We start from the raw sequence: 20,197 nt of genomic DNA on the forward strand, positions 1-20,197 counted from the left end.
CCCACTGCTTCTCCTGGTTCCCAGGCACCCCAGCCTGCTGTCCATGTGCAGGCCGGGAACCCCTGACTGCCTCCATGCTGGCAGCAGTACTTTCCCAAGAACAGAAGCAGGTGCTGAGTGAGTGACCCATGTGCCTACAAAAGAAGAGAGGGCCAGAAGCTTGTGCTGACCCAGACACCAGGGTTACTGAGATTCCATCTGGTTTTTTATGAACTATCTTCCCCACAGGAGAAGTTTGTTCCTGCTTATCCAAACAATGCATTCAAACCTGGCTGTAAAGATTATAGGAAAAGATGCACAGGGCAAGGTGGGAATGGAGAGGGGCTGGAGAGCTTCCATGCCCTCTCTAGGCATGCTGCGTTCCAAGCACATCAATGTGTTCACCAACCTGGAAACTCCCCAAACCGCATTAATTATAAGTGTTTATATGAGGTTTCATTACCTAGGCATGGCTGATTAAACCATTGGGCGTTGGTGATTGAACCCAATTTCCAACCCCCTCCTCTCCTCAGAGGTTGAAGGCGGGAGCTGGAAGTCCTAACCCTCTAATCACGTGGTTTGTTTCTCTGGTGACCAACCCCCATCCTGAAGCGAGCTAGGGGTTCTATCTTGAGTCATCTGCTTAGCATAAACTTAGGTATGGTCAAAATGGGCTCATTATCAATAACAAAAGACACAGCACTCAGGATATTCCAATGGTTTTAGAAGCTCTGTGCCAGGAACTAGGACAAAGACCAAATATCTATTTTTTATTATACACCACATAAAGGACGCCTGGTCAGATTCTTCTTGAGAGTGACCTTTTGGTTTGGAATAGTGAGGGGTACACAAACAGCTCTCCTAATCAGATCTCATAGTCTCATTCCTATAAGCATCGACTCCCTGGTTTGGCATGAGGTTGGTAAGATCAGCTGTGTGTGTAGCCACTGCTTAGCTCTGGGAATACAATGGGTACAGGCCGTGGTGTCAAATATCTCCATCTACTGGGAGACAGAGAGACATACCTGACTATAGTTATAGGGTGTGTGTCAATTGACTTCTAAACTTGGGGACTATGGACTCTGTCTATAGGGGATTTGGGTGAGTGAAGCTTAACTAGGACCTCTGACAAGGACTGGTGGGTGCCTCCAGATGGAGAAAAGAAAGAACTCAATGAGCAAAAGCAGAAGCAAGGAAAAAGAGCCCATGGTAAGTAGGTGAGGAGCTGATGTGGAGGTCAGGGTTGACTTGAGGTAGGCATGGACCCCTTGTCAAGGACCTTGTGAGCAGCATCAGTGATTTAAGTAGGGAGTTCTAGAGAATTTAGGTTTATTTTGAAGAAAAATCACCCTAGGCCGGGTGTAGTGGCTCACACTTATAATCCCAGCAGTGTGGGAGGCCAAGGCGGGAGGATTGCTTAAGTCCAGGAGTTTGAGACCAGCCTGGGCAACATGGCAAGACCCCGTCTCTAAAAAAAAAAAAAAAAAGTTAGCTGGTCATGGTGATGTGCACCTGTACTCCCAGCTGCTACTCGGGAGGCTAAGGTGGGAGGATCATTTGAAGCTGTGAGGCTGAGGCTGCAGTGAGCCATGATCATGTCACTGCCTTCTGGCCTGGGTAAGACAGCAAGACCCGGTCTCAAAACAAAAAACAACAACAAAAAATCACCTTGGACAAGTGGATTGAAGGAACAGAGCCACTATCAACTCCTCCCTAGCCTACTACATTAATTTCCTGGTCTCCAGGGTTCCAATCAATCCATTCTGGGCCTAGTGTCAGAGCACTATTTAAAATGATGTGATCATGTAACTCTCCTGTTGTAACTTCAGCAGCTTCTCAAAGCCCCCAAATCTTCCAGGTGGCTTACAGCGCCCTCATGATGTGGCCCTCTGCCCACCTTTCCCACCTGATATGCCCTCCACCCCACTACCCCAGGCTCTGGTCTTTTAGTTCCTTGAGTGTGCAGAAGCTGCCTCCTCCTCTCTCTGGCTCCTTTTCCTTCAGAATTCAGCTTAACTATCACCTCAGGAAGGTCTTAACCCCCTGCTCCATATAAAATAGATGATCCCATTATTTCGTGCCACTATGTCAACCTGTAATTTATGTATTAGTGGGTTTAGTCCAAGATATTAGTCTAAACGGCACCATTTTGTAAGCTCCCTGCTATTCTGCAGACCTCGGTCAAAGTGAAACATTTCACAGGGGTTTGGGCTGTGAGAAACATCCTGCCTAACCCCCTGACCACAAGGCAGACAAAGGCTCAACTAAAGAAACATCCCTCTCATACATTGCTGGGCAAAGGTCCAAGGGACACCATGATGACATCCCACCGGAACAAGGGCCAAACCGCCTCATCATGAGAACATCTTTATATCAATATCCTGCCGGGCAGCAAGCCATACTGCCCAGACGCCTCCCGCCCATACCTTTACATTGCCCAGTCGGTAAGCAGTGGTGGGCACTGGCATTAGGCTGGTTCCTTACTTCTGTAGGTTATTATGCTGGACATAAAGCCTACGTTTGCTGTTGAGCTGCCCTCTTTCTCTGTGTGTGTGTGTCTTTCTTTAACCCTTCCCTTCTTTTCAAAACCTAACACGAGTCGGCAAACGTTCTTCCTGAAGAGCCAGATGGTAAATATTATTGCAGGCTTTGCAGGCTATAGCTTTTCCGCCCTTATAGAAGGAAAGCAGCCACAGTCATACTTAAAGGAATGAACGTGGCTGTGTCCCCATAAAGCTTTCTTTATGGACACTGAAATTTTAATTTCACATAATTTTCATGTGCTAAGAAAAGAAAAAAAATTTTTTTTGAGACGATGTTTTGCTCTCATCACCCGGGCTGGAGTGCAACGGCGCAATCTCCGCTCACTGCAACCTCCACCACCTGGGTTTAAGCGATTCTCCAGACTCAGCCTCCTGAGTAGCTGGAGTAGCTGGGATTACAGGCGCCCGCTACCACGCCCGGCTGATTTTTGTATTTTAGTAGAGACGGGGTTTCACCATGTTGGCCAGGCTGCTCTCGAACTCCTGACCTCAGGTGATCCGCCCGCCTCAGCCTTCCAAAGTGCTGGGGCTACAGGCATGAGCCACCAAGCCCGGCCAAGAAAATATTTTTGTTTTAATTTTTTTCCAAATATTTCAAAAGGTAAAACTCATTCTTAGCTTCCAGGTTGTCCAAAACAGACGCGCACGATGACCACGCACCATAGTTTATCGTTTGCCCATAATAATCGGGTTGATTCGGCCAAGGTTTGCCTCCCCCAACAGCGTGAGCACTAGGAATCGCGACGACCACGTCCCTTTGTTTATCACTGCGCACCGCACAGGGCTCCCGGTGCTTCCGGGTAGCGGGATGAGGGTTGGACCAACGCGAGGGTGGGCGGGGTCTGAGAGCTAAGCGTTGCGGGGGCGGGGCGGGGCCAAAGGGGGCGGAACGGGGGGAAGAGGGCGGGCCGAGTGCTGGCTTCCGGCGGAAAAGCGCGCGAGCAAGATGGCTACCACCAAGCGCGTCCTGTACGTGGGTGAGCAGGCGGGGTTGCTAGGCGGAGTCTGGGTAAACGCGACCCCCAGAGGGTCGGGCGTGGGGTGGGACGCATCTCTGAACCAGGAGGACGGCGAGCAGCTGTCAAGGCCGGGTCTCTGGAGGTAGTGCTGGCGGTAGCTCTGGCTCTGCTTAAACTTCTTCAAAGGCTTCCCACTGTCCTCAGGAAAAAGTGCAAACTCCTTAGCAGTAGCCACCTCTTCAGCTTCTTTGCTTTGCTTCCCAATTCCCTGGGTCTCCCGAAAAATGACCCACTTGCCCCCAAGGGTCAGGTTATTTAACAACCTTGGGCCTCTGCTTTTGCGACTCTCTTTCAGTGAACAGCCTTGCCACACACCTCAGGTGTGTGAACCCGAGACTGAATGGTTATTCTGACTTCTTCCTAGTCCGCTGAGCTCCACGGGCCCCGAGGAGCGGTAGAGGAATATTATGGTCCTCCAGATCCTCTCGTTCATTTGTTTTACAAACATCAGTGCAGCGACGGCTTAGCCCCAGCCCCAGCCCCAGCCCCAGCCCCTGCCCCAGCCCCCGCCATAAAGGAAGGAGTTCCCAGACTAGCCAGAAAAAAAGTGGAATTACCTCAGTAGCACACTTTTGATAAGCGCTGTAGTGAGGATGGACCATGATGATATGGGCCTGGCTGCGGGACAAATGACCCATGCATCTGGAGAAGTGAGGGCAAACTCTGGATGTGGCGATGCCAGAGCTGATGAGCAGGAGTTAGCTACGTAACCGAAGCAGAAGCAGGGCTGTTCACTGCAAGGGAGTCGCAAAGGTGAGAAATAGCCTGACACTTGGGGGCAAGTGGGTCATTATTCAGGAGACCCAGGAAATTGGGAAGCAAAGCAAAAAAGCTGGAGAAGTGGATACTGCTAAGGAGTTTGCACTTTATCCTGAGGACAGTGGGAAGTCTTTGAAGGAGTTTAAGCAGAAAAGTTATGGGTTCAAATCTGCACTTTCCTGAGATCATTCTAGTTGGCTTTGTGGAGTTGATGGAGTGGAGGCAGGGTCAGTTGTGAAGCTATTGCAGTAATCCCAGGACTAGATGAGAATCTGAAAGAAGGGCGAAGAGAGGAATATTTTTCATAAGTGTGGGTGGGCAGAGATGAAAGGGAGATGTTTGTGTACCCAAAGAACTGAATGGAAAGATCCTGTCCCCTGGCTAGCATGCTAACTGGGCTGCAGTGACTTCTGCAAGAGTATGGAGATCAGTGGCTCAGAAGGCCCTTGGCTTATTTGCAGGTGGACTGGCAGAGGAGGTGGACGACAAAGTTCTTCATGCTGCGTTCATTCCTTTTGGAGACATCACGGATATTCAGATTCCTCTGGATTATGAAACAGGTGAGTTAGCGTCTCTCACATCCAGAATCCTCTTACTAGGAAAAGACCTTAAAAAATTAAAGTCACATCGCAATTCTAAATATGCATTCTAAATATGCATTCTAAATATGGTTAGTATACACTACAGGAAAGTTCATGAAGGTGCCTGGTGACAGTGATCTTGATGGAGAAGGAATGTTCTGAGGCAATGTGGTTGTGAACTCTGAATACTTTTAAGTCTTCAGCTGTTGGGTTGAGATAAGACAGATTTTTCAATAGACCAGTAGGGAGATAGGTTTGAACTACACTGAGATTTGAATGTTGTTTTAATCTACCTGATCCCACCTGCTCCTTCTTGGCAGCTGTGCTGTTAAATGAGGCAGCAGGAAAGCCTAGCCCCATAATTGGAGCGGGGAGTGGGGGACAGGGGTGGGGATTCTTGGCCTCTACACACCTGGGTGGGTTTCCCTTTGACTGGTATCACAATCACAGTTCAGTTTTCTGTTTTACCTTTGTTGTCATTTTTAAGATTATAGTTTTAGGTCTAGTTTTATCATCAACCTTGCATATGATTGTTAGCAAGGTCTTTAAACTCTCCAGAGAGTTTAAAGGCCTGGGGAATCTTTATTTGCAAAATGATAAGGTTATATTGGCTTTTTTTTTTTTTTTTTTTTTTTTTTGGTTGGAGATGGAGTCTCGCTCTGTCACCCAGGCCGGAGTGCTGTGGCGTGATCTCGGCTCACTGCAAGCTCCGCCTCCTGGGTTCACGCCATTCTCCTGCCTCAGCCTCCCGAGTCCCGAGTAGCTGGGACTACAGGCGCCCGCCACCACACCCGGCTAATTTTTTGTATTTTTTTGGTAGAGATGGGATTTCACCATGTTAGCCAGGATGGTCTCACTCACCTGTGATCCGCCCGCCTCGGCCTCCCAAAGTGCTGGGATTACAGGCATGAGCCACTGAGCCTGGCCTATATTGCTTTCTTTTTTGAGACTGAGTCTGTCACCAGGTTGAGTGCAGGTCGGATCTCAGCTCACTGCAAGCTCCACCTCCCCAGGTTCACTTCATTCTCCTGCCTCAGCCTCCCAAGTAGCACTACAGGCGCTCACCACCGCTTCTGGCTAGTTTTTTATATTTTTAGTAGAGACGGGTTTCTGTGCCAGATGGTCTCGGGATCTCGCGGACTCATGATCCGCCCATCTCGGCCTCCCAAAGTGCTGGGATTACAGACTTGAGCCACCGCGCCCGGCCTATTGGCTTTCTAAGGGCCCTTCTAGTCTCTGAGTTCTATGATTAACATTATTGTGCTTGGTCTTTCCAGTTCCTTCAGCATTTTCCTGAGGATAAAGACTGAGCATCTTTATCAGGTTTTAGTATTCATGCTTTATGCACAGTTGATGCACAAAATGTATATTGGATAGGTAATTGATAGGTCAAATGACCTTATTTTTCTAATTGCGTTGCATGCAATAGTTAAGGTTTTAAGTTTGGCTTTGGTAGATTAGTTGAATACTTATGAATTAACAATACAGTTTATTATTCAGCTATGTCCATTAAAAAAACAAAGTTTATTATTGCTTAAAATATTGTATAAGAAGAATCAAAGAATGAGATTCCTTCTTCCTAAATAGTGATTGGATAGAACTTCTGGTGTTTGGATACGGCATGTGACTGACTTCACTTTGTGACCATCCTGTTTCCTCCCACCGCCCCACATAGTAATTACTTGTTTTTGTTTTTCCATTTTGTAGAAAAGCACCGAGGATTTGCTTTTGTTGAATTTGAGTTGGCAGAGGTGAGAGTCTGTGTTACTGGTGTTTAGTCCTTGGTTTGTGATGTTACAGATTAAAAAGGAAGCTTTTCACCATTTGGTTAGGTTGTTGGGCCTTAGGCTGATGCTGCCAGAGAGATCAGAAGTAAGTACTGTTCTAAGGAAAGCTTCTCTCACATAATCATACTGAACTGTGAATAACACGTCAGACCTTCTGCCAGGTCCTGCCATTCTTGCCGTGCAGAGGAGCTAGCTCCTACACCCCTGTTCATTGAGCATTCTTGCCTGGCAGTAGTGATTATTTCTTGTGCCTTCAACCAGATGGCAAATTGTTGCACCACCAGCTCTAAAATCAGCCAGGAAGTGCTCTTTGTTAGAAACATACACAACCTAGGCAAGAAATGTAGAGGCGGCATTTTTCTGGATTTTTGCTACTGAACATGTGTTTAGACACCATAAGCATTTGGCTGCAAGCCTAAACTTGTACCGTTGTCTTTCCTTGGCAGGATGCTGCAGCAGCTATCGACAACATGGTATGACTGGGAATCTTCATTCTAACCAAAGTTGCTTTTTGGTGGTACAGAGGGTCCTTATTCATATATCAGTGTTCTGGACTTCCAAAGTTACCAGGTTGCATGGGGAGGTAAAAATTCTCACGTGAAAATATTCACTGTGAATTGATCACTTATAAAATTAGTTCTTACTCAGACTCCTTCCCCGTTTAATAATAATGTAAGTCCTCATCATCCTTGTTGACCAGTCTCTCACTGGCTGTCCCATGTCTAAGATAATTTGAAAACACAGTGCAAATTGATTGCACAGTTAACTGCATATTTTGCAAAATAGGATTTCATGACCAATTTACAATTGAGAAGAGAAATTTAATTATGGCAGGTGCAAATCACTGATACAAATGATTTGGATGTTCTGGAAAGGTCCTTGGGAAAAATGATGATGCTGTTTAGTATTTGTGCCCTCCTTGAGATCCTTTTAGTTTTCATGTCTGATATGAAGTGCAAAGATATACTGTTGATAGAATTTTGTTGGAAAAATAATACTTCAGTGTCTGTTTCCTTCCTTCCGTCCGTCTGTCCGTCCGTCTTGAACTCCTGAGTTCTAGCAGCCCTCCCTTCTCAGCTTCCCAAGTAGCTGGAATTACAGGCTCAAGCTAACAGGGCTAACTGTTACATTTCTTTCTACCAAGTTACATTTCTTTCTACCGATTAGTGCAGAGTTAATCCTGAATATTAATTGTAAGAAACTTGTTTTTATTATTTTTAGTTTCATCACAGTCATTTCCCTGTCAAACCTTTTTAAATTTTTCACTTTTACCATGAAATCTTCATCACCACTTCAAGTGGATTCACCTTAAGTGAACTTTCCTGGTACTGATTATCTATGGATAATGAAATGTTCTTTTATTCCTTGTTCTGTTATCCATTCACCAAACATATTCCTCAACTGTCAGAGATCATTTTTCTTTCATTTCAAAGCTTATCTTGACTTTTGAAGGTGAACTCAGATGCTGGGAAACTGCATTTATTCTTGTAATTTTGGAGTGTTCTGAACCCAGAGTTACTTTTGGTAATACAGGTCTTTGCGTGCTGCTATGAAAGAAGGGGTGTGTGTGATGGTTCTAGAATTCCCTGCAACCCACAGGTGGCTTTGGGGTGGGTGCATAGCTTACTCGTAGGGGCCCAAGGATTAAGGGAGGACAAATCATGAGTGTGTCTCAGAAGTAAATGGAAAGCTGGCTGGCCCTCTTTTAATCTAAGAGAGTTTAAACAGCTGGATTTTAATCTTTTCAGAATGAATCTGAGCTTTTTGGACGTACAATTCGTGTCAATTTGGCCAAACCAATGAGAATTAAGGAAGGCTCTTCCAGGCCAGGTGAGTAGGAGCAACTTCCAGATTCCCTGTGATGTTCTGCAGTTTAGCCTTAATTGCATTTTTTGTCTCTGTTTACTTGGAAGTAGATGCTCAATGCTGCTTCCTGGTAGATAGGAGTAGGTGATGGTTCACATCGGGAAGGGCACGCACGCACCACCTTTATAGAGAAACAAAAAGTGAGTTTGAGCTTCTCAGCAAAGCCAGAGTAATTGTTTCTGTTATGAGAGAAATTCCTGCTTGAGCTCATCTTTCCCAGTTTTCTTGATATTCCATTTCTGGGGTGCTCCATCAAGGGCTGAAACCAGCAAAGGCTATACCATTGCTTTCCACATAGCTATTTTTCTTAGCCCTCCTGAGAGCTGGACTTCAGGGCTATCATTCTGGATTGGAATTTTCCTTACCCCTGGGAGTTCTCAGTGGGGAACTGTCCGGCATAGAGGCCACATAGCATCTTCCACTTTGCTGAGCAAAGCAGCTACTTTTCAGTTCAAGCTGATAGCTTGAATGAACATTTGTTTGATTCTTTCCTTTCAGTTTGGTCAGATGATGACTGGTTGAAGAAGTTTTCTGGGAAGACACTTGAAGAAAATAAAGAGGAAGAAGGGTCAGAGCCTCCCAAAGCAGAGACCCAGGAGGTGAGAATGAAGGCTCCTGCTTCCAGAGGAACTTAAACTTAAAATTTTTTTAAGTTTTAATGGAAATTTGCAAATATATGTGTGTGTGTGTGTGTGTGTGTGTGTGTGTGTGTGTGTGTGTATATAAGCAGAGGGAATGAATAATGAATTCTTAGTACTTTGCTAAGTCAGTATTGAGTGAATTCAAGAGCGAAGATTTGGGTATCTCGTCCATGTTGTGTTCTATGTGATGAGCGTCTCAGCTCTGCTCAGGTATGGATTTGTGATTGTCAGCTGACAGGGAGGAAGCTGAGGTGCTCCTCTTCACCCCTCCTGATGAGTCCCCCTCCGTCACTGAAGAGTTTGCCACGAGGCTCATGGTCTTCCTATTCCTGTGCTAATGGAGGGGAGACAGGATAGGGTAGTGGTACCTTCCTTCAACCTATACATGGGTTCTGAGTTCTCCAGCCCTAAGAGAACCTGCCAGGGCACTTCCTCCTGATTCTCAGCACAGGTCTCTGACAGTTGCTTTCTGGGCTTCCCCTCCTCTGGATACCTTGTGAATGTTGTCATTCTTCTGTATTTCTTTCTTGGCTCATGGTTTCTCTCTCTTCTCTCAGCTGAAAGAGTAGCAGTCAGTCTCTAATTTTATGCAGCCTCTCTTATGCTGTTGAACTTCATGGTCTCTTTCTAGTCCTGAGCTTCAGATATTTCTGCCTGTAAGTCTCAGGCAGCTTAAGTTTGCCTAAAATGGATTCCCCCGCTTCTCTAATCCTGTCTTCCTGTGTTCTCAATCTTGGCTAATTTGCCACCATTCATCCACACATTGACCCACACCAGAAATTCTGATGCAAAGCAGAACTCATAAAGTGGCCATCACAGTCAGTGGAGTCCCCCTGGATCATCCTGTATCCTCTGCTTAGTCTTATCTACTTGGAGCACAAAGCAAGGCCCAACATTCTCCACTGTCTTCTGAGCACTTAGGCCTGAGCAAGAGGGCTGCCCCCTTGCTTCCATGTAGCCAGCCAGCGTATGTGCAGGGCCAGGCATAGAGGGAGGAGGTGGTGGTACTTGGATGGATCTGCCTAACTAGAGGACAGTGGGTGGGCTGGAACTGGCATTTGAAGATATTGAGAGTTGTGGATCATGGACCAGAAAAGTGCTGTTCTGTGACTGTGAAGCAAGAAGAGGAAGCAGATGCATCTGAGGGCGAGCACGATGAGATAACACGCCCATGTATGGGCCTCAGGCAGTGCTGAGACCTCCTGTCCCTGGGCATCCAGCTGGGTGCTACGACCATGGCTCCTGCCTCCTGCAGCCCTGTCAGGGACCAAGGCCTACCCCGTCAGCACTTGCTCCAGCCTACTCACTGGAATTGTGTTCTGGGTGGGTGTGTACAATACCTGCACTCCTACTTAGGGGGTGAAGGAGCTCTCTAACTAGCAATTTCTTCTGCATCTAGGGAGAGCCCGCTGCTAAAAAGGCTCGGTCAAATCCTCAGGTGTACATGGACATCAAGATTGGAAACAAGCCGGCCGGCCGCATCCAGATGCTCCTGCGTTCCGACGTCGTGCCCATGACAGCAGGTGAGCGGGATGCTGTGGTCAGAACCGCGGGACGCTGGTGGCTGAGCAGTGAGCCTTTCCCAGGTTTTGCCGCTTCGCTTCTTGTGTTCTTGATATTGCTTCTGACTTAAGTTGATTTGAGGCATCTCACATCCTGGGATCTAGTAACAGATGGGTCAGAGCAGGTGTTTTTGAAGCTTTGTAAGTGCTGGCTTACTACTTTTTAATAATCTTTTCTTAAAAATATAAGTAAATAATATATTCTTTTTTTTTAAAGAATACCATACACATATATTCCAATAATATTTAAGACAATAAATTGAAAATTCGTTTTCCCCTCTCTACATCATCCTGAATTCTAGAAGTAACTAGTGCTTTTATTGAGTATTCTTTGTAACTTATTAAATATTGACTTCTGTTTATTCTCTTTTTAATCTAAATTTTATTGTCTAGACATAGAAAGAGTCAATTCAGTTTCACAAAGCTTGTTTTGAAAGAACAGTCATCCCCCAGTGCTGTCCCTATGCCCTGCTGCCGACACCATTTGCTGCTGCTCAGAGGAGCCGATTTCAACTCTTAGGTCTTGATTTTTATTTCCATGTTGATAGATAACAGGTTTATATTTCTACTTCCTGTTTTCCATTTTAAACATTATCTTCTGATTTTCTACTTCAGAGGACAAAGAATGAGTTTTTTTAAATCCCCTGCCCCCTCATCTTCCCTGTATAGGTACCGTAATTTTGGTTAGGTCCTAAGTTATTTTAACAATGTAAGCATCATGTGATAACTGTCATGCACAGCATTTTGCTTTGCCTGGAATTGATAGTTGCCTTGTTTTTGCATAGTTTTCTATGTAATCATTCCTGATTTTCTCCCAGATTCTCCTGCTGGGGGCTTTGCATCCAGGTGTCTGCATCTTGTTAAGGGGAGATGAGGGTGAGGCTGAATACATCAATGTTCAGTATATAAACTTTCACATAGTCTCCGTTTGTCATTATGTCACCTCAGCCTTCACTATGTGTAGGATGTCCTAGTCCAGAGACCCCCTGCTTTAACCTACCAAAGACTAGACCCCCAGTTGGCTACCAGGTGGGGAAGGGGTGGCCCCCAGCTTCAGAGTCAGGGAGAGGATCCCAAAGATTAACCACTTTCTTAAACGGGCTTTCAGCCAAACTTCCTGTCTCCAGGATTACCTGCACTCTTTCCTCTGAGCTTTTGGAGTGCAAATTGAGTTGCTTCTTGGCTTTTACCAGCTTAAGATTCAGCTTTCTTGGGTCTGCTATATCATTTGGGATTCATTTGTTTTCTACCTTCGGAAATTTTGTTGCTGTTGTCTCTTCCTCCCCGCTTTATAAGTTTATTTTTGGCTGTTTTAGCCATTTTAAAGTGTACCGTTTGTTAGCGGTAATTCCTCTGTTTGAAATTTTTGAATCACCCTAAACAAAACCACTTATGAAAGATACCTATTAAATAATAACTCCCCATTTTCTCCTCCCCTTACCTTCTGATAACCGCTAATCTTTGTCTATGAATTGACCTATCCTAGATTTTCCATGTAAGTGGAATCATACAATAGCTGTCCTTTTTTGCATCTTGCTTATTTTGCATAGCATAATGGTTTCAAGGTTCATCCTTGTACCATATGTCAGTGCCTCATTCCTTTTTGTGGCTGAATAATATTCCATCATATTTGGATAAATATCTTGTTTATTCATTTGTTGATGGGCACTTGCACATTGTTTTCATCTTTTGACTATTGTAAATAATGCCTGTGTGAATATCCACATATAAGTATATGTTTAAATCCCTGTTTTCAATTCTTTTGGATATATATGCCTAGGAGTGGAAATGCTTAGTCATATGGTAACTCTATATTTAACTTTTTGAGGAAATGCCAAACTATTTTCCATAGTGGCTGGACCATTTTACATTTCTACCAGCAATGTATGAGTGCTTCAATTTTTCCACATCTTCTCTTTTTTTTTTTTTTTTTTTTTTTTGAGACAGTCTCGCACTGTTGCCTGGGCTGGAGTATGGTGGCGCGATATTGGCTCACTGCAACCTCTGCCTCCCAGGTTCAAGGGATTCTTGTGCCTTAGCCTCCCGTGTAGCTGGAATTACAGGCGTCTGCCACCACACCCAGCCAATTTTTTGTATTTTTAGTAGAGACAAGGTTTCACCATGTTGGCCAGGCTGGTCTCAAACTTCTGACCTCGTGATTTGCCTGCCTTGGCCTCCCATAGTGCTGGGATTACAGGCGTGAGCCACCGCGTCTGGCCCACATCTCCACAGGTGTGAAATGGTATCTCATTGTGGTTTTTATTTTTATTCCCTACTGACTAATGATGTTGAACATCTTTTCATGTGCTTGTTGGCCATTTATATATGTTCTTTGGAGAACTCTCTCTTCAAATCTTTGGCTTATATATTAACTGGATTGTTTGTTTTGTTTTTTTAAGAGACAGGATCTTGCTCTGTCTCCCAGGCTGGAGTGCAGTGGTGAGATCATGGCTTACTGTAGCTTTGAACTGTTGACCTCCAGTGATCCTCCTACCTTGACCTCCCAAAGCACTGGGATTACACCTTGCCTGGCCATTTTGTTGTTGAATTACAGGAGTTCATTATATATTCTGGATATTAAACCCACATTAAATATGATTTGCAAATCAGCATTCTCTTGTTCTGTAGGTTGCTTTGCCCTCTGTTGGTACAGTTTTTTGATGCACATCTTAAATTTTAATTCACATCTAATTATTTTTTCTTTTACCTGTGCTTTTGGTGTGACATTTAAGAAACCATTGCCAAATCCAGAGTCATGAAAATTTGCCCCTATGTTTTCTTCTAAGATCCTTTGGTTTTTCTTTTAAAAAATCAGTTTCCTACCAATTTAGTGTGGTTTTGGAAGAGAAAAGAGCTAGAACATGTATATTCAATCCCCTTTCATCATAATCTCTTAGAGTCCTGGCCAGGTGTGGTGGCTCACACCTGTAATCCCAGCACGTTGGGAGGCCAAGGCAGGCAGATCATCTGAGTTAGGAGTTCTAGACCAGCTTGGCCAACATAGTGAAACCCCATCTCTACTAAAAATACAACGTTAGCCAGGTGTATGGCGCATGCCTGTAGTCCCAGCTACTCAAAAGGCTGAGGCAGGGGAATGGCTTGAACCCAGGAGGTGGAGGTTGCAGTGAACTGAGATTGTGCCATTGCACTCCATCCTGGGCGACAAGAATGAAACTCCATCTCAAAGAAAAAGAATCCCTTAGTCCTTACAAGGTTACTATCACAAAGGTTTATAATGAGTATCCCTTATTTTAAAACAAAAATATGAACATTAAACAAGTTTTTTTGAGGTTTTGTTTGTTTTATTTTGTTCTGTTTTTTAACCCCAGCGCTTTTTCCTTTCTCAATTCTAGAGAATTTCCGCTGCCTGTGCACCCATGAAAAGGGGTTTGGCTTTAAAGGAAGCAGCTTCCACCGCATCATCCCCCAGTTCATGTGCCAGGGCGGTGATTTCACAAACCACAACGGTACTGGGGGCAAGTCCATCTATGGGAAGAAGTTCGATGATGAAAACTTTATCCTCAAGCACACGGGACCAGGTGGGAGCCAGCTGGCATGTGATGAGGGAGGCTTAACAAGGGTGGGATGGCCGCGCAGGATGAAAGGACAGGTTGTGGTTCTGGCTGACGGGACTAAGAGTCTGGAGGAGACCCAGCCACCAGTTGCAGGAGAACCATGCAGCCTTGCTAGGGTGGAGTTGGCTTGCTTATATTCAGGTATTATCCATCCCCCAACCGTGTCCACACTTCCCATTATCCCAGCTTGGATTCTGTGGTCTGCCGTTGCAAGCGCGTATGCCCTCAACCCCACTGCTCTCCCTGCCCCTGCCATCAGATTTACTTAGTAAAAGCTTGGTGGTTAGTCCCCCAGCAACTAGAGAAAAAACACAGAATTGTACTGAACGATCCCACTTGAAATTTATAACTAGAGTTCTTAAGGGGGCCCTTGCCAACCTGACCAGATTTCCCTACTTAATGCTCAGTCCCAGCCAGAGATGATGTGTCCATGCCTGTCTTCACTTCTGAAGCCTTATATCATCACCTTCCCGCCTCATCTAGTGCTTCGCCTCCTGCATCTCTCCACTCGTGCATGCTCTTTCTTCCAATTACAGGGGATGAGCTATCTCTCGTAGGCCAGCCCCTCCACCTGTGGACTGGATCCCGTCCCTCTCCTCTACTTAGGAACATGGCTTCTAAAGTTGTCCCCTTCAGTCCATTAGCAAGAAAGCATGCAGTTATCAACCTTTAAAAAAATCTGCATCCGGTTGCCGGGTGCACTGGCTCATGCCTGTGATCCCAGCATTTTGGGAGGCAGAGGCAGGCAGATCACCTGAGGTCAGGAGTTGGAGACGAGCCTGACTGACATGGAGAAACCCCGTCTCTACTAAAAATACAAAATTAGCTGGGCATGGTGGCGCGTGCCTGTAATCCCAGCTACTTGGAAGGCTGAGGCAGGAGAATCACTTGAACCCGGGAGGCGAAGGTTGCGATCAGCCAAGATGGCGCCATTGCACTCCAGCCTAGGCAACAAGAGTGAAACTCCATCTCAAGAAAAAAAGAAAAAAATCTTCATCCTAGTAGTCTTGTTCCCTCTCCAGCTGTCACCCATGCCTCTGGTCCCCCATCTTTTTTCAAGAAGTAAAAGCATAACTTCTTGAAAGCATGGTACAGACTTGCTGCCTTTGCGTTTTCTCTAATCCCTTCTAGCCAGACTTCTAGTCCCATCTCGCCATTGAAACCACTCTTCAAAGATACCAGTAGCCAGTTCTTGGTGATCATCTTATGCCACCTCCCAGATGTTATCCCATCTCCCAGGAGCATTTCATACTACAGGTTGAATGTCCCTTTCTTGAAATGCTTGGGACCAGAAGTATTTTGTATTTTGAAATATTTGCATTATATTTACCAGTTGAGCATCCCAAATTGGAATATCTCAAATCTGAAATGCTCCAGTCAGCATTTCCCTTTGAGCATCCTGTCAGTGCTCACAAAGTTTCAGATTTTGGAGCATTTTGGATTTTCACATTTGGGATGCTCAGCCTATACTAACTCTGTGCTCCTTGACTCCTTCACTTGGCTGGCAGGACTCCTGCCTCTTCTTGTCTCCTTTTACCTAGATGGCTGCTTTGTCTGTCTTTGCTGTCTCCTTCTTTTCCTGACCCTTAAACACTGAAGTGGCTCAGAGCCCATTCTTTTGTTCTCCAGAAGCCTGTTACCCTGTGCTCCCTTTTTCTAACTGGTGGTTTGTAGAGCCCCTCTTTACTATACTGAACCGATATGTGTAGGTGATATAGCCCACTGACCCACACCATTATTTTAAAACTCAATATATCTGTAACTATAATAGGGAAGAACATCAGAGGAAATAAATGAATTTGCATAATAATCGAATGTGTTTCCAGATGTACATGCTTAAGCACAGCTGTGTCAGAACACAAAGTGAATTATTCAGGCGTCTGCACCTGTACTCAAATGCAGCAGTTAGAAGTGTAGACGTGAGTGTCAACTGATAACTTGGATACCACTAGCAATGATGCTATTGGTGATACGACTTTGTGAAATGGTAGATAAAGTTGATTAGATTCCAAAGTAAAGAATAATCTGTTTATTTACATAGTAGTTACATTCCTAGAAGATTCCATGCAAAACCAAAAGAACTCCAAAACTTTGAGCTTATATGTATAATGCAATTATGTTTTAGGCGCAGATAACTGTGAACACATTTTTTACCTATACCGATATCTAATGGGCTATTCGTTGTTTTGTTGTTGTTGTTTGGTTTTTGTTTTTTTGAGACAGGGTCTCTGTTGCTCAGGCTGGAGTGCAGTGGTGCAAGACAGCTCACTGCAGCCTCAACCTCTCCAGCTCAAGCAGTCCTCCTGCCTAAGCCTCCCAAACAGCTGGGATTACAGGTGCACGCCATCCATAATGCCCGGCTAATTTTTAAGTTTTTTTGTAGAGATGAGGTTTCATTGTATTGCTCAGGCTAGTCTGGAACTCTTAGTTTCAAGTGATCCTCCCACTTCAGCCTCCCAAAGTGCTGGGATTACAGGCATTAGCCACTGCACCCAACCTCTAGCAGGATGTTTGAAAGACCAAGAGGATATGAGACAATTCATTGTGCCAGACATTGCAGAACATCTAGCATTCCAGGCCCCCACCTGCTAAATGCCAGTAGCCCCCCCACAATGTTTCAGACAGTCAAAAACACTTTCAAGCCAGGCATGGTGGCTCATGTCTGTAATCCCAACACTTTGGGAGTCTGAAGTGGCAGCCCAAAGCCAGACGATCACGTGAGTTCAGGAGTTCGAGACCAGCCTGGGCAACATAGTGAGACCCCCGTCTCTACCAAAAAAAGAATTAAAAAATTATCCAGGTGTGGTGGTGCATGCCTGTAGTCTCAGCTGCTTGGGAGCTGAGGTGAGAGGATTGCTTGCGCCCCAGAGATTGAGGATGCAGTGAGCTGCGATCATACCACTGCACTCCAGCCTGGGTGACAGAGTGATCCCCATCTCAAAAAAAATAAATTCAGATTTCCAAAGGTTTCCTAGGGACAGGACACCAACCCCACTGAGAAGCAGTGCCCTAGGCAGTCACACCCGGTCCCAGAGCTTTCAGTAGTATCTCTGAGTTAAGCTTGTGCACATTGGCGTCTGCATGCTGATGGCTCCCTGAGCTCCAGACTCCTGTCCAGCTGTCTTTACTGGATATCCTGGGAGCATCTCACACTTCACACGTCTAAAACAGCTCTTGGCCTTCTCCCCTAAACTCTTCCTCCTCCCCCTCTTCTCTGTTTCAATAAATGACTCCACCGCTTGATCAGAAACTTGGGAGTCATTGTGGACACACACACACACATACATACATGTACACAGACACACACATATAGATGTACATTCTCTTATGTGACAAATGTCCATGTTACCAGTCCTCACTGTGTCATAGCTGTCATTTTGAATGGCTCTTTTCCACTGACTGTGAGCTCCACCAGAGCTTGGACTATGTTCAGCTCATCAGTGTTCCCAGGGCTTAACAGGGACCTGGTTGCCAAGTAGACACTTAATTGTTAAATAAATGAATTACTGAACGAACAGACCAGTGTAAAGTGATTGAAACACCTCATTCACCATTTCACTGACAACTGAATCAAAGACAAGGTGGCCACATTTGCATGTGGTCTGTGCATCCCGGAGTCTGAGCCTGCCTGACTGAAGGGCTGTCGACAGCCTGCACAGACGTCCATTAAGGGCTGGTAGCCAGGGTTGGGGGAGCTGATGGTTGTTCTGTCCCCCAGGTCTACTCTCCATGGCCAACTCTGGCCCAAACACCAATGGCTCCCAGTTCTTCCTGACATGTGACAAAACAGACTGGCTGGATGGCAAGCACGTGGTGTTTGGAGAGGTCACCGAAGGCCTAGATGTCTTGCGGCAAATTGAGGTATGTGGCCAGGAATGGGCCTCCTCGTCACCCAGGCCCTTGGAGCACAGCCCTGTGGGAGGGCTGGAAAGGCTCTGTGGCCTCAGAGAGATGGCCAGGGGCTGTGTCCAGCGGGAGGGGCTGCTGCTGCCCAGGTTCTGGAGTGGAAGTGGGCATATGGGCAGGCAGGGGTTGGTATCCCGAAACCACTGTTAGTTTCCCGCCTTACTCCCTCACTTCTGTTCTGCCCACAAAGGCCCAGGGCAGCAAGGACGGGAAGCCAAAGCAGAAGGTGATCATCGCCGACTGTGGGGAGTACGTGTGAGGCGGCACCCTCTGCTTCCCCCTCCGTTCTTGCCCCTGCACATCCAGGAAGGAGCTGCCAGCCTCAGAGGAGGCAGCACCGAGGGTGCCTGTTTGAAGCAAGCAGCATTTGGTGTATGAGCCCTTCCTCAGGGTCCGCTTGGAGCAGCTCCTCTGCAGGCACAGCCTGGACTATTCCCAAGCGCGGCTGTGGGCCCAGGAGCCAGTGCAGGTGCTCCCCTCCACCATGGGCAGGCTGTGCAAAAAGCCACTGGCTTTTCTCAGCATTTGCTGCTGGGCCTGTCCTGGGACTACCAGTGCTCTTAGGTGTTTTCTTTGCTAAAATAAACCCTTGTTCTTATGCTGCTGCCTCCTGGTAGTTCTTGGGAGTTGCCAGAGATAGTGTCTGTGGCTAAGCTGGACCTCTGAGGCAGGCTGGTGAGTGGGGAGAGCAGAGTATCTTTCCACAGCTTTCATTTCCTCCCTTGAGCTGATCCCCTTAGATGTCAGGTGATATATCTTCACACCAGGCATCCATGTCAGGGCAACGGAAATTAAAGACTGTGGAAGGTTCGGTCTTCTGCTGCCTCTGCTCGTAAACCCAGCTGCCAGTCTTACAGCCAGCAAGTATACTCTCAGTGGTTCGTTTGTTTATTTGTTCACTTTCGCCCTACAGATTTAAAAAAATGAAATTTTTATAACTCAAAGCGCCTTCTCTGTGCCAAGTATTGTGCCTATTTGTCAGGAGACATAAGGCCAACAAACTACATGTGCCTAATCCAGCCCACTGCCTGTTTTTATGAATCAGATTTTATTGGAACACAGCCACATCCATTTGTTTACATATTGTCCATGGTGGTTTCTCACTGCAGTGTCAAAATTGAGTAGTAGACACAATACAGGCTATGGTCCCTGTATTAGGGTTTTCTAGAGAAGCAGAACCAATAGGATGTGTATATATGTAGAGAGAGAGATTTATTTTAAGGAACTGGCTCAGGCAGTTGTGGGAGCTGGCAGATCTGGAATCTGCACAACAGGCCAGCAGGCTGGAGACTCAGGAAAAAAACTGATGTTGCAGTTCAAGTCTGAGGCAGTTTGGAAGCAGAATTCTTCCTCCAGTGATCTCAGTCTTTTTTCTCTTAAGAATTTCAACTGATTGGATGAGGCCTACTCACATTATGGAGGGTAATCTGCTTTACTCTCTACTGACTTAAATATGAATCCATCTAAAAAATAGGCCAGGCAACTATTGAGAGGCTGAGGCAGGAGGATCACTTGAGCCCAGGAGTTCAAGACCAGCCTGGGCAATGTAGTGAGACCCCCCATCTCTAGGGGGAAAAAAAAAGCCAGGTATGGTGGTGTACGCCTATAGTCCCAGCTACTCAGAAGGCTGAGGTGAGAGGATCACTTGAACCTGGGAGGTTGAGGCTGCAGTCAGCCATGGTCATGCCACTGTACTCCAGCCTGGGTGACAGAGTGAGACCCTGTCTCAAAAAAAAGAAACCATCATCACAGCAACATCTAGACTAGTGTGTGACTAAAAACTGGATGCCATGGCCTAGTCAAATTGGCACACAAAATAGACCATCACAGTCCCAAGGCCTAAAATACTGTCTGAGCCTTTACAAAACAGGATTGCTGGCCACTGAAGAGAACAAATGGTCCCACCCCTGGCTGGGCTCACAGTCTGGCTCTCCTGTGTGCAGCCACTTCTTGGAGCTGGCTTCTCTCCATTCCCCTCC

At 46.0% G+C, this 20,197-nt stretch overlaps 1 protein-coding gene across 6 annotated transcripts; it reads left to right on the forward strand.

Moving 5' to 3' along the window:
- Positions 1–3,416: 3,416 nt before the first annotated feature.
- Positions 3,417–18,823, forward strand: PPIE (peptidylprolyl isomerase E). Of its 6 annotated transcripts, XM_003891641.5 has the most exons (10): positions 3,430–3,499; positions 4,762–4,860; positions 6,589–6,632; positions 7,115–7,141; positions 8,417–8,498; positions 9,033–9,133; positions 10,575–10,698; positions 14,091–14,276; positions 18,031–18,173; positions 18,409–18,823. In XM_003891641.5, exons 1-10 carry the CDS (start codon positions 3,469–3,471, stop codon positions 18,475–18,477), a joined length of 906 nt encoding a protein of 301 aa, XP_003891690.1. In that variant the 5' UTR covers positions 3,430–3,468; the 3' UTR covers positions 18,478–18,823. The 6 variants fall into 6 exon arrangements, with proteins under 6 accessions (XP_009203871.1, XP_003891690.1, XP_021795405.1 ...); XM_021939713.1 differs by lacking the exon at positions 7,115–7,141; XM_009205607.3 differs by lacking the exons at positions 6,589–6,632; positions 7,115–7,141 and having other exon boundaries at positions 3,417–3,491.
- The last annotated feature ends 1,374 nt before the right edge of the window (positions 18,824–20,197 follow it).

The sequence above is a fragment of the Papio anubis genome, chromosome 1, assembly GCF_008728515.1.
Source record: "Papio anubis isolate 15944 chromosome 1, Panubis1.0, whole genome shotgun sequence".
Lineage (NCBI taxonomy): Eukaryota > Metazoa > Chordata > Mammalia > Primates > Cercopithecidae > Papio > Papio anubis.

Coding starts and splice junctions, on each gene's coding strand:
- PPIE (XM_003891641.5), top strand. CDS start 3,469: ATGGCTACCACCAAGCGCGTCCTGTACGTGG. Junction 7,142..8,416: donor CAGCAGCTATCGACAACATG/GTATGACTGGGA, acceptor TAATCTTTTCAG/AATGAATCTGAGCTTTTTGG. Junction 14,277..18,030: donor CCTCAAGCACACGGGACCAG/GTGGGAGCCAGC, acceptor TCTGTCCCCCAG/GTCTACTCTCCATGGCCAAC.